General features: G+C 37.4%; 1 protein-coding gene across 1 annotated transcript; it reads left to right on the top strand.

Annotated features, from left to right (window-relative positions):
• The first annotated feature begins 1537 nt into the window (after nt 1–1537).
• Nucleotides 1538–5499, top strand: LOC143052067 (uncharacterized). Its single transcript, XM_076225038.1, has 3 exons — nt 1538–1751; nt 1963–3518; nt 5485–5499. The coding sequence occupies exons 2-3, from the start codon at nt 2328–2330 to the stop codon at nt 5497–5499; spliced, it is 1206 nt and encodes a 401-aa protein (XP_076081153.1). The 5' UTR covers nt 1538–1751; nt 1963–2327.
• The last annotated feature ends 8830 nt before the right edge of the window (nt 5500–14329 follow it).

Raw genomic sequence — 14329 nt, 5'->3', positions numbered from 1 at the left:
CATTTATATGGTTTTAGCTATTTGGATCCCAAAATATACAATAACTGGCCTTTGCCAATGACTTGCTGTTATTCTCCATCAATGTATACTTCCATTATTAAATGTCCGCAATGTTCAGGAAAACGTAAACGTTGTTTTCGTAGACTTTCTCATGCAACGTGATGAACATGGTTTTGATTTATGAATATTATTTTGTTACAATAAAAATGTTTATATTGATAGCAAATAGTAAAATTGACGGTACTGTTATACAATTTAATGTCTATCACACAGTAAAATCTATCCTAAATCACGAATCGAGTTTACAAAACTTGTGAATTTGTCGAAAAACTAAGGATTTTTTAATCCCAGGCATAGATTACCTTTGCCGTATTTGGCACAATTTTTTTTAAATTTTGGGTCCTCAATGCTCTTCAACTTTGTACATGTTTGGCTTTTTAATTATTATTTGACATGAGCGTCACTGATGAGTCTGGTGTAGACAAAACGCTTGTCTGGCGTACTATATTATAATCCTGGTACCTTTGATAACTATTTACACTACTGGGTCGATGCCACTGCTGGTAGACATTACGTCCCCGAGGGTTTGACCAGCCCAGTAGTCAGCACTTCGGTGTTGACATGAATATCAATAATGTGGTCATTTTTATAAATTTCCATGTTTACAAAACTTTGAATTTGTCGAAAAACTAAGGATGTTCTTATCCCAGGCATAGAATACCATAGCCGCATTTTTTTTTTTGAAATTGTGGGTCCTGAATGCTCTTCAACTTTACTTGTTTGGCTTTATAATTATCATTTGATATAAACGTCACTGATGTAGACGTCTGGCGTACTTAATTATAATCCTGGTACCTTTGGTGACTATATAACAGAAAGTTATTACAGGTTCTCCATATTGAACAATAATCTAAGTCAGGTAAAACGTAAAATAAAATTTATATATTATCTATGCCTGGGATAAGAAAATCCTTAGTTTTTCGACAATAAATTTAGCTTTGTGATTTAAATATTTCTTTATCCTTTTCAGTAAAGCCAAAGAAGAGTTAACTTTTTGATTATATAATCGATATGAGAAGACCAAGATAGAGATGCATCAATAAACTTTCTATAATTTGTTGTCCATTTAAAGCAAGATTAATGTTTTCATTTAATGTGAAGGAAAGCTTCTGTTTAGATCCAATGCATATAGGTTTCGTTTTGATACATTTACAGCCATTTTATTGTTATCACAGCAGCAAAACAGATTTTAACTGATGCAACTTTTGTTTTGTCCAATGATTCTATCATCAGCAAAATAAATTGGTGTTATGACTAGTATTAAACAAACGAAGATGATTAACAAAAAATTAAAACAACATCGGTCCTAATACGGATGGATACACCCGTTTTATTTATTTTTGTACGTCTTATTATGTATTTGTAGATACTTTCTGAGCTGAAGGACTATTCACTCACTATTAACTTTTCATTAGTCAAAATTCATGACTAGTGAACTGTGTTTTTTTGCACTATTCACTATTCAGGTTTTATTCTGTTACACCGTTCCGTAATTTATATAGTTCGTTTGATTATATTCTTAATCTATTTATGTGTTCCAACCTAGGAGGATTATTCATCTTTAACGTTAAAACATCGTACCGTCGCTACCTTTCCCTCTCTCAAACTGAACATTGCAAGGTCATACCAGTTCTGGAGAACTTTTCAAAGGACAAACGTCATCTAGGACACAATTCGTGGCTAACCACAGAGTGAGTTAACTTTACAACATTGTTTTTGAAGCCTTCAAATTACTCTATACATATTTGAACATTCTCTCTGTGAAACACTGGAAATTTAACTGCTCTTGAAAGTACAACATTTTCTCGGATTCAACGGACTGTGCTATCTATTACTTTTGACATTTCGTTTTAATAACATTAATTGAACACATTGTAAAATTGTATTTTATTTGTTTTTCAGCTTTTTACCATATGTCAGATTGGTTCATAATTAAAGTATCAGCACCTGATAGTCTTTTCTCCTTGAGCCCAATCGTCGGTTATACTTAATGGTCAGGCCATTACAGTAAAAAGTCTACAACTTGCCTGTTGTGTCTCACAGATAACGCCACTCCACGTTAGTTATACAGCTACATAACAACCTACCTGTTGAGCCCTGCATGTACGCGTCATCCCTTGACGTACAGTAAATTGACGACAACCTGTCTTTACATATCCAGACAAGGAACGACAACGTAGCAACGTACATACGTACATACCTTTACACTGACAGTGGACTACATATCTTGTGTAAACTCGACAGCAACCCAACAACGTTGAGTCAACATGGATCCCAGTCATGTGGAACAACAAGAAGAGATTCAGCCCCAAGATGGAGATGTCCCTGAACTATTAGAAAATCCGTCTAATACATCACAGTCAGATGAAACTCCCGAGGCTAGGCGAGTACGTGACCTCACGGAAAAAGGACAAGGAGCTTTCACTGAAAAACGTGACAAGTTCTGTCAGGAACTAGAGGCTCTCTGGGCAGACATTGAATCCCAGTTATTGGAAGTAACAACGCCTCCTAACGATCTCCAGCAACTCCTAACAGTCCAGGACAAACTTGTTAAAGCCTGTAATAATTATCGTAGGCTCACAGATGAATACCTAGACTTTCTGAAAAGGACCCGAACATTGGAGAGTCAAAAAGAAATTGATGCATGTAAACTCTCTTTGGATTTACGACTGTCTAAAGTGGAGCTAGTTATGGAAAAACTACACGAGCATCGCCTCGCTCTAACAAAGGCCAAATCCACTAAATCAAAGACCTCAAGGGGTAAGAAAACCTCGCACAGCGGTAGCTCTAACGTGTCAGACATGTCAAGCCTGGCACGGAGAAAGCGAGCCAAGGCAGAGGCTGCAAAGTCTAAGATAGCATTTGTCGAAAAACATGCCCTTATCCTACAACAGGAAGCAATGTTAGAAGAACAAGCCCTGTTCAGACAAAATGAAATGGAACAGGAAGCAGCACACAAAAAGGCTGAAATGGAACAGGAAGCCAGTCGTAAACAGGCAGAAATGGAGCAAGAAGTCGCTCAACGTAAACATGAGGCCGCACAGAGAACAGTTCAGCTAGAACAGGAGGCCGCTCACAGAAAAATGCAATTAGAACAAGAGGCCGCTCACAGAAAAACGCAATTAGAACAAGAAGCTATGCGCAGAAAGGCTCAAATGCAGCAAGAAGCCGCACGAGTAAGCCGGGAAAAGGCCGAGCTTAAAGCCAAATATAACCTTCTTGAAGCACAGAGAGAAGCTGCAGCCGCAGAAGCCGAGGCTCGTATCCTGGAATACGATGATAGCCAAGCGTATAGCGATCTCCCTGACGAAAAGGAAGACCCGCTCCAGCGTGTGCAAGATTTCGTCAATAAACTTCCTGTATCAACTGTTGTAAAGGAAGTAACAGGACCTCAAAAGAAAAAACAAATTCCTGTTAAGATCGAGCTGAGTCACGAAGCACCAGCGTTCGTGCCGTCAGTGGCACTGAACTTGATGTCACAGACATCTGCTGTCTTACCTTCCGATACTAAGTCACCGGAAGTTACCTTAATCCCAGATCTGGAATTAGTAACTGGCATACAGAGACTAGGCCTTTCGGATGAGAGCCCTACTGAACACCAAAAACAGGGTGTTAAAGAAGCGATCCCTGTCTTACGCACTAAACAAGACTTTATAGAAGAGATCCCTGTTTCACACCAAAAACAAGGCGTACTAGAAGAGATCCCTGTTTCACACCAAAAACAAGGCGTACTAGAAGAGATCCCTGTTGCACACCAGCAACAAATCAACTTCACATCGGAGATAACTAGATTCCTCTTACGTAAGGACCTGCTTTTCTCCAGGTTAACAAGCTTTAACGATCGGGCAGAATCCTTCCATACTTGGAAAGCAAGCTTCAAGAATGTGACTGATGAGTTACAAGTCTCTGACTCAGAACAGATCGATTTACTGATCAAGTGGCTCGGTCCAGAGTCTGCTACACACGCCATTAGCATAAGAGCGTCGAACGCCAATAATCCTACAATAGGTATACAGAGATTATGGAAGAGGCTTGACGAGCGGTATGGTGCTCCAGAAATGTTGGAAGCCTCTCTCATGAGTAAACTTGCCAAATTCCCAACCTTGACGAATAAGGACAACGCACGTCTCTACGAACTGTCTGACATTCTATCTGAAATAGAATATCACAAGGAAAATCCCAAGCTGGGATGTTTGCTAGCATACTTTGACTCTTCGTCCGGGATAAATCCTATTGTGGAAAAACTACCATACGGACTCCAAGAAAAGTGGATCACAAGGGCTTCAAGATACAAGTCCAAATATGAAGTTGCCTTTCCGCCATTCACAGAATTTTCCGCCTTCATCAGGGAAATGAGCAAAATTAAGAACGATCCTGGGTTCATCTTTGGGTCAAAAGTAACACCAAATACAAAAGACTCTACGCCAAGGTTCACACCTCAGACGTACTCCAAAGTCAACGTCCATAAGACGGCTGTTGAACAGCAAACTGAAGACAGCAGTCAACAACAAAATCTGTGTATCCTACACAAGACAAAGCATACCTTGAATGAATGCCGAGCATTCCGAGCCAAACCAATCGAGGAACGCAAGGAACTGTTAAGACAAAACAATGTGTGCTACAAGTGTTGTGAGTCAACCACTCACAGAAGTCGGGACTGCAACGCAAGTATCAGTTGTAACGAGTGTGGAAGTGAACGACATACCACAGCACTTCACATCACTAGACCACAACAATCTGAAAGTTCCCAGTTTAGCTCACCCAGACAAGCCTACGGCGGGGAGCTAACACAAGTCTACGGCGGGGAGCAGACAGAGTCAGCTGAAACAAAGTTAACCTCTGTAAGTTCGATCTGCACAGAGATCTACAAAGATCATAAGAGCGAGAAATCTTATGCCAAGATATTACCTGTGGACGTGTACCACAAGGACAAGACAGACAAAATTATCAGGATGTACGCCATTATTGACGACCAAAGCAACCGGTCTCTTGCCTCGCCTGAATTCTTCAGTCTGTTCAACGTTCGGGAGAAACCTGAAAACTACTCTCTTACGACATGCTCCGGCAGAGTAGCTACTTCCGGGAAAAGAGGAAAAGATTTCGTCATAAAATCTGTACATAGTGACGTACAATTTGATCTGCCTACATTAATTGAATGTAATAATATTCCCAATAATCGAGACGAAATTCCTACTCCTGAAGTTGCAATGCATCATCCTCATCTGACAGAACTCAGAGGAAGTATTACACCACTAGAGGAACGTTGTCAAATTCTACTCCTAATTGGAAGGGACCTTATAGAGGCACACCACGTCCTTGAACAACGACTAGGGCCATCACGAACTCCATTTGCCCAAAAGTTGAGACTTGGTTGGGTCATAATTGGAAATACATACATTGACAAACAAACTGTTCCTATTGAAGTCAACACAAAGATAACTTACGTTTCAATCACGGAATCAAAACAACGTCTTGCCTCAAGACCGGAAATAGCCGTTAAGGACAATAATCCAATTGTTGTTCAGTCTAACGACAAAAACCTTCATTCGAATGCCAAGGTCGCTAAATCGCATTCAATACAATCCCTTGAATGTACAGGACCTAGTACCAAGCCTGGTAAACGCACAAATTCATCTAAAGGGACATCACTCGCGTCACTAAAAGCAAAATCTGTGACTTCTATAGAAAAATCTATAGATAAAGAAAGTTTCAATCCGAAATCAACAGAACCTAAAGTTCATGGAGAGGAAATCAATAGCATTCACAAACCTATTCCGAAAGAAGGACCTATTGCCAATCTCAATCTGCCCTTGCATGAGCAACGTCTACTACGAGAAGGAAGCAGTATTGCCAAATCTGACTTGAATATAAGTGAAAAGGAACAAGTAGTCTTATCTGGACATCGTCACAGAGTAACACCTTTTCTTGGACATTACTACAACAAAATCAAACATAGAGGACCCCACTTCACAGATAGAACAACTGGATCAGCAGGATGGAACGTTAGGACGAAACGCTTAATTTCGTCTGATACTCAAAAAGATGTTACATTTCGCCAAACTGGAAGAGGACCGAGTATTAGCTCTCGTCATACCCACCGGAAGACCACCTTCAACCGTCGTCGCCGTCTAACAACGTTGGAGAAAACAGTTCCTACTACCTCAACAACAGCTATGGAACATTCTACAAATCACAGCGATCTCATTGGAGAGATCCTTCTTCATAGGACAAGAAACTGTGCCAAACCCAGTTTTCCGTGGAATTAATCTATTCTGGAAACTTTATAGTGAAATGCCGGAAGTTGAAACCTGACATTTCTCATACGACCAATAGTGGACATTACTCTTGTACATAATCAATTTATGTTCGGATTTTATTTATTTCATATATTCATATGCGATTAAGTTATGGAAAAGTGATATCAGATAGACATCAGACGGGGAGTATTCTGTTACACCGTTCCGTAATTTATATAGTTCGTTTGATTATATTCTTAATCTATTTATGTGTTCCAACCTAGGAGGATTATTCATCTTTAACGTTAAAACATCGTACCGTCGCTACCTTTCCCTCTCTCAAACTGAACATTGCAAGGTCATACCAGTTCTGGAGAACTTTTCAAAGGACAAACGTCATCTAGGACACAATTCGTGGCTAACCACAGAGTGAGTTAACTTTACAACATTGTTTTTGAAGCCTTCAAATTACTCTATACATATTTGAACATTCTCTCTGTGAAACACTGGAAATTTAACTGCTCTTGAAAGTACAACATTTTCTCGGATTCAACGGACTGTGCTATCTATTACTTTTGACATTTCGTTTTAATAACATTAATTGAACACATTGTAAAATTGTATTTTATTTGTTTTTCAGCTTTTTACCATTATGTCAGATTGGTTCATAATTAAAGTATCAGCACCTGATAGTCTTTTCTCCTTGAGCCCAATCGTCGGTTATACTTAATGGTCAGGCCATTACAGGTTTATTAAATTGAATAACTGTAGAAACTACTTGTATTTATAAACATTATGACACAGACATCAAAAGCTTCAGTTCACCGTACGCCTTCAGCAATGTGCAAATCCCATACCGCATAATCAAAAACATAAAAAAAGGAATTCAAAAGAAAAAACTAACGGTATAATTATTATTCTTCTAAACGAATAAAAAAAATCTCAACGATTTTTATGTAACAATATTTTCATATTATTAATCTATATCATAATTTTTTTTTTTTTTTTTTTTATGAGTAATCATTAAAGAAATGAATTAGTGACAAGCGATAAGAAATAAATGTTATTTTGCAAACGATAATGAGATAGGCTTGAGGTCAAAAAAGAAAGTTCTGTAAGTAGAAATCTCTGTTGCAACAATACATCACAATGTACTCACTGTCATCCCGATGTAAAATACATCAGTTGTAAAAGGCTTTACTCATGCGATGCATACACATAAAAATTTAGTTTAAGCACATTTATTGATAGTGGATTGGGAAACAAGTTTTGCAACTTATTATATTAATCCCTTTCCACTTTGCAGGTCCGAGTGCTGCCTTGTAGCGGCATAAGTCTGCTCTTTTTCGAAATCTAGAAGGGTGTCTTTTACGTGCAAGCGATATATCTCGTTTAACACGGGTCAGCTATTTATCGTCCCCCTCAGACAGACTATCGTCGTTTACTCGCAAATGGTGTCAAAGCAGAGCCGCAAATTCAGATTCCTGAAATTTTCATCCCAACCGGCAATCGAACCAGGAACCCAGAAATCCATATAACAAAAACATAGAAGGTACCGGTACATCCATACAACAACAAAAAAAACCACTGAGTGCATATCTGAGAGTTTTCTCAAAAACTGACAGCTACTTTATAGCAAATTCTTACTAATAAAAAAAGCATCTAAGTATCAATCAGTGCACAAATGAAACAATGATTAAGTGTCCATAAGATCATAGAAAAAACATGACATTGTGCAATGCCAAGTTACAGGAATCGACAGATTGTAGATCAAAGTCATTTATTTAATGTACTGATAAAAACAAAATTAGCTAACACAAATATCAACAATAATTCAAAGAATTGAATTGGTAACCTTTTCGAATAAGTTTTTTAAAGGGTCGATAATTAAGAGTGCATTTGTTTTTAATCCGAAATTGTGTCATCGATTACTATCGTTTAGTAAACGTAAAGCTGCTAGAAACAAAAACATCGTTTAATAAACTTTATCGACCCCACATAGTCAGACCGAAATAGATTACACTCACGCACTGTAAACAAACAGGTAAAAGTGCGGGAAATAATAAGCAGGACTTAGATGAAGAAACAAATTTATCGTTTACACGTCTCAACGATAACCGATCAACGACTACGCGACTATTTTGCGCGTACATCGTTTATGTGAACAATGTCAACGTGGACCAAAAAATGTAAGAAACAAATGAATTAAACGACTACGCGCATAATCGTTTACATCGTTTAGGTTAGAAACAAATGCGCTCTAAGCTGGTTTGTTTTGCTATAATTCGATTAAAATATACTATCAGCTTAAAACTTTGGGGCTTAGTATTATCAAGAGAAAGGATATTTGTCAGGCCTATCACATTTATAGGAAATGGGGTCTACTTTTATTCATAAAGTGAGCATTCATTTCCAACTCATTTCACTATCAAGGTGTCCACACTAAATGTAATCCGCCGACTGAACCTTAATATTGTGTCAGGGGAGTGAAAAAATAAGTTTTTATAATGTAAGTGCCAATAATTCCTTTTAAATTCTCAAAAGTTTACACAATTATATATAAAAAATATGAAAGTCTATTATAAGAGGTAATTATATACACATGTGATGAAAGTTTTGTATAAAAAAACTAGGGGTTTTCTCAAGAAGAATCTAATAATAGCATCGATTTTTGAACCCCTGAATCCCTTTATTACGAGTATATCATATATATCATCAGAAATCTAATAGAATGAGGAATAAAAACTATATAGTGAATATGTGGCACAGATGCAATTTAAGGGGTAATAGTAATAGAGATCCCGAATACAAAAAACGTCCGAATCTAAGGAAAAATACTCCAACAAGAACGTTACGATTGAATTTTGAACCCCGGAATCCCCTAATTACGGGTATATCCTATATATCATCAGAGAGCTAAAAGAATGAGGAACAAAGCTTTATAGTGAATATGTGGCACAGATGCAATTTAAGGGGTAATAGTAATAGAGATCCTGAATACCAAAAACGGCCGAATCTAAGGAAAAATACTTGAACAAGAACGTTACGATCGCGTTTTGAACCCTTGAATCCTCTTATTACGGGTATTCATCAGAGAGCTAATAGAATGAGGAACAAAACCTATATAGTGAATATGTGGCACAGATGCAATTGAAGGGGTAATGGAGGTCAGAAATACCAAAAACGGCCAAATCTAAGGAAAAATTCTTCAACAAGAACTTTACGATCGAGTTTTGAACCCTTGAAACTCTTAATTACGGGAATATCCTATATATCCTCAGAAAGCTAATAGAATGATGAACAAAAGCTATGAAGTGAATATGTGGCACAGATGCGATTGAAGGAAGGGTGATAGAGGTCCCGAATACCAAAACGGCCGAATCTAAAGAAAAATACTTCCACAAAAACGTTACGATCGAGTTTTGAACCCTTGAATCCCCTAATTACGGTTATATCCTATATATCCTCAGAAAGCTAATAGAATGATGAACAAAAGCTATATAGTGAATATGTGGCAGATATACGGTTTAAGGGGTAATAGAGGTCCCGAATACCAAAAACGGTCGAATCTAATGAAAAATACTTCAACGAGAACGTTACAATCGCGTTTTGAACCCTTAAATCCCCTAATTACCGGTATATCCTATATATCCACAGAAAGCTAATAGAATGATTAACAAAAGCTAGGAAGTGAATACGTGGCACAGATGCGATTTAAGGGGTAATAGAGGTCCCGAATACCAAAAACGGTCGAATCTAATGAAAAATACTTCAACAAGTACGTTACGATCGCGTTTTGAACCCTTAAATCCCCTAATTACCGGTATATCTATATATCCTCAGAAAGCTAATAGAATGAGGAACAAAAGCTATATAGTCAATATGTGACGCAGATGCGATTTAAGGGGTAATAAAGGTCTTGAATCCCAAAAGCGGCCGAATCTAAGGAAACATACTTCAACATTTCGGTCATTATTATATTCGGGCACTCCACTACCCCTTAAACCGAATCTATGCTATATAGCTTTTGTTCCTTTGTTTTGTTTCTTATTTTATTAGCTGTCTTATGGTATAAACGATATACCTGTAATTAGGGGATTCAAGGGTTCAAAACTCGATCGTAACGTGCGTGGGGGAGCTTTTTTTCTTAATTTCGGCTTTTTTTTATATTCGGGCACTCCAGTACCCCTTACACCGAATCTTTGCCATATATTCACTATATAGCTTTTGTTCCTTATTTTGTTAGCTTTCTTATCGTATATTACGGGATTCAAGTGTTCAAAACTCGACCGCAAAGTGCTTGGGGAAGCTTTTTTTCTTAATTTCGGTAATTATTATATTCGGGCACTCCGGTACCCCTTAAACCGAATCTGTGCCATATATTCACTATATAGCTTTTGTTCCATATTTTATTAGCTTTTGTTATGTAACATGTATATAGTATATACCTTTAATTAGAGGATTCAAGGGTTCAAAACCCGACCGTAACGTGCCTGGGGGAGCTTTTTGTCTGAATTTTGGACATTTTATATTCGGACGCTCCAGTACCCCTTACACCGGATCTGTGCCATATATTCACTCTACAGCTTTTGTTCCTTATTTTATTAGCTTTCTTATGGTTTATAGGATATACCTGTTATAAGGGGATTCAAAGGTTCAAAACTCGATTTTATATTCGGACGCTCCAGTACCCCTTACACCGGATCTGTGCCATATATTCACTATATAGCTTTTGTTCTTTATTTTATTAGCTTTGTTATGGTATATAGGATATACCTGTAATTAGGGGATTCAAGGGTTCAAAACTCGACCGTAACGTGCATGGGGAAGCTTTTTTCTTAATTTAAGCCATTTTTATATTCGGGCGCTCCAGTACCCCTTAAACCGAATCTCTATGCTATATAGCTTTTGTTCCTTTGTTTTGTTTCTTATTTTATTAGCTTTCTTATGGTATATAGGATATACCTGTAATTAGGGGATTCAAGGGTTCAAAACTCGACCGTAACGTACTTGAGGGAGCTTTTTTTTCTTAATTTCGGCCCATTTTATATTCGGGCGCTCTAGTACCCCTTACACCGGATCTGTGCCATATATTCACTCTACAGCTTTTGTTCCTTATTTTATTAGCTTTCTTATGGTTTATAGGATATACCTGTAATTAGGGGATTCAAGGGTTCAAAACTCCACCGTAACGTACTTGAGGGAGCTTTTTTTTTTTAATTTCGGCCCATTTTATATTCGGACGCTCCAGTACCCCTTAAACTGGAGCCGAATCTTTGCCATATATTCACTATAGCTTTTGTTCCTTATTTTATAAGCTTTCTTATCGTATATAAGGGGAATCAAGGGTTCAAAACTCGACTGTAACGTGCTTGGGGAAGCTTTTTTTCTTAATTTCGGTCATTATTATATTCGGAAACTCCAGTACCCCTTAAACCGAATCTGTGCCACATATTCACTATTATAGCTTTGGTTCCTTATTTTATTAGCTTTTTTTATGTTACATGTATATAGGATATACATGTAATTAGAAGATTCAAGGGTTCAAAACTCGACCGTAACGTGCTTGGGGGAGCTTTTTTTCTGAATTTCGGCCATTTATATATTCGGACGCTCAAATACCCCTTACACCGGATCTGTGCCATATATTCACTCTACAGCTTTTGTTCCTTATTTTATTAGCTTTCTTATGGTTTATATGATATTCCTGTAATTAGGGCATTCAAGGGTTCAAAACTCAATTTAATATACGGGCGCTCCAGTACCCCTTAAACCGAATCTGTGCCGTATATTCACTATATAACTTTTGTTCCTTATTTTTTATTAACTTTCTTATAGTATATAGGATATACCTGTAATTAGAGGATTCAAGGGTTCAAAACTCGACAGTAACGTGCTTTGGTGACTGTTTTTTTCTGAATTTTGGCCATTTTTTTATTCGGGCGCTCCAGTACCCCTTTAACCGAATCTGTGCCATATATTCACTATATAGCTTTTGTTCCTTATTTTATTAGATTTCTTATAGTATATAGAATATACCTGTATGTAGCGGAATCAAGGGTTCAAAACTCAACTGTAACGTGATTGGGGAAGCTTTTTTTCTTAATTTCAGCCATTTTTATATTTGGACGCTCCAGTACCCCTTAAACCGAATCTATGCTATATATAGCTTTTGTTCCTTTGTTTTGTTCCTTATCTTATTAGCTTTCTTATGTTATATAGTATACCTGTAAATAGGGGATTCAAGGGTTCAAAACTCGACCGTAACGTGCTTGGGGGAGCTTTTTTTTCTTAATTTCAGCCATTTTTATATTCGGGCGCGCTAGTACCCCTTACACCGGATCTGTGCCATATATTCACTCTACAGCTTTTGTTCCTTATTTTATTAGCTTTCTTATGGTTTATAGGATATACCTGTAATTAGGGGATTCAAGGGTTCAAAACTCGACCGTAACGTACTTGAGGGAGCTTTTTTTCTTAATTTCGGCCCATTTTATATTCGGACGCTCCAGTACCCCTTACACTGGAGCCAAATCTTTGCCATATATTCACTATAGCTTTTGTTCCTTATTTTATAAGCTTTCTTATCGTATATTAGGGGAATCAAGGGTTCAAAACTCGACCGTAACGTGCTTGGGGGAGCTTTTTTTCTGAATTTCGGCCATTTATATATTCGGACGCTAAAATACCCCTTACACCGGATCTGTGCCATATATTCACTCTACAGCTTTGGTTCCTTATTTTATTAGCTTTCTTATGGTTTATAGGATATACCTGTAATTAGGGGATTCAAGGGTTCAAAACTCGACCGTAACGTACTGGAGGGAGCTTTTTTTTCTTAATTTCGGCCCATTTTATATTCGGACGCTCCAGTACCCCTTACACTGGAGCCGAATCTTTGCCATATATTCACTATAGCTTTTGTTTCTTATTTTATAAGCTTTCTTATCGTATATTAGGGGAATCAAGGGTTCAAAACTCGACTGTAACGTGCTTGGGGAAGCTTTTTTTCTTAATTTCGGTCATTATTATATTCGGAAACTCCAGTACCCCTTAAACCGAATCTGTGCCACTTATTCACTATTATAGCTTTGGTTCCTTATTTTATTAGCTTTTTTTATATTACATGTATATAGGATATACATGTAATTAGAATATTCAAGGGTTCAAAACTCGACCGTAACGTGCTTGGGGGAGCTTTTTTTCTGAATTTCGGCCATTTATATATTCGGACGCTCAAATACCCCTTACACCGGATCTGTGCCATATATTCACTCTACAGCTTTTGTTCCTTATTTTATTAGCTTTCTTATGGTTTATAGGATATTCCTGTAATTAGGGCATTCAAGGGTTCAAAACTCGATTTAATATACGGGCGCTCCAGTACCCCTTAAACCGAATCTGTGCCGTATATTCACTATATAACTTTTGTTCCTTATTTTTTATTAACTTTCTTATAGTATATAGGATATACCTGTAATTAGAGGATTCAAGGGTTCAAAACTCGACAGTAACGTGCTTTGGTGACTGTTTTTTCTGAATTTTGGCCATTTTTTTATTCGGGCGCTCCAGTACCCCTTTAACCGAATCTGTGCCATATATTCACTATATACCTTTTGTTCCTTATCTTATTAGATTTCTTATAGTATATAGAATATACCTGTATGTAGCGGAATCAAGGGTTCAAAACTCAACTGTAACGTGCTTGGGGAAGCTTTTTTTCTTAATTTCAGCCATTTTTATATTTGGACGCTCCAGTACCCCTTAAACCGAATCTATGCTATATACAGCTTTTGTTCCTTTGTTTTGTTCCTTATCTTATTAGCTTTCTTATGTTATATAGTATACCTGTAAATAGGGGATCCAAGGGTTCAAAACTCGACCGTAACGTGCTTGGGGGAGCTTTTTTTTCTTAATTTCAGCCATTTTTATATTCGGGCGCTCCAGTACCCCTTAAACCGAATCTGTGCCGTATATTCACTATATAACTTTTGTTCCTTATTTTTTATTAACTTTCTTATAGTATATAGGAT

Source organism: Mytilus galloprovincialis, chromosome 11, assembly GCF_965363235.1.
Source record: "Mytilus galloprovincialis chromosome 11, xbMytGall1.hap1.1, whole genome shotgun sequence".
Lineage (NCBI taxonomy): Eukaryota > Metazoa > Mollusca > Bivalvia > Mytilida > Mytilidae > Mytilus > Mytilus galloprovincialis.
The sequence above is the reverse complement of the archived record's forward strand: the minus strand, read 5'-3'. Positions and strand labels throughout refer to the sequence as shown.

Coding starts and splice junctions, on each gene's coding strand:
- LOC143052067 (XM_076225038.1), top strand. CDS start 2,328: ATGGATCCCAGTCATGTGGAACAACAAGAAGAGATTCAGCCCCAAGAT.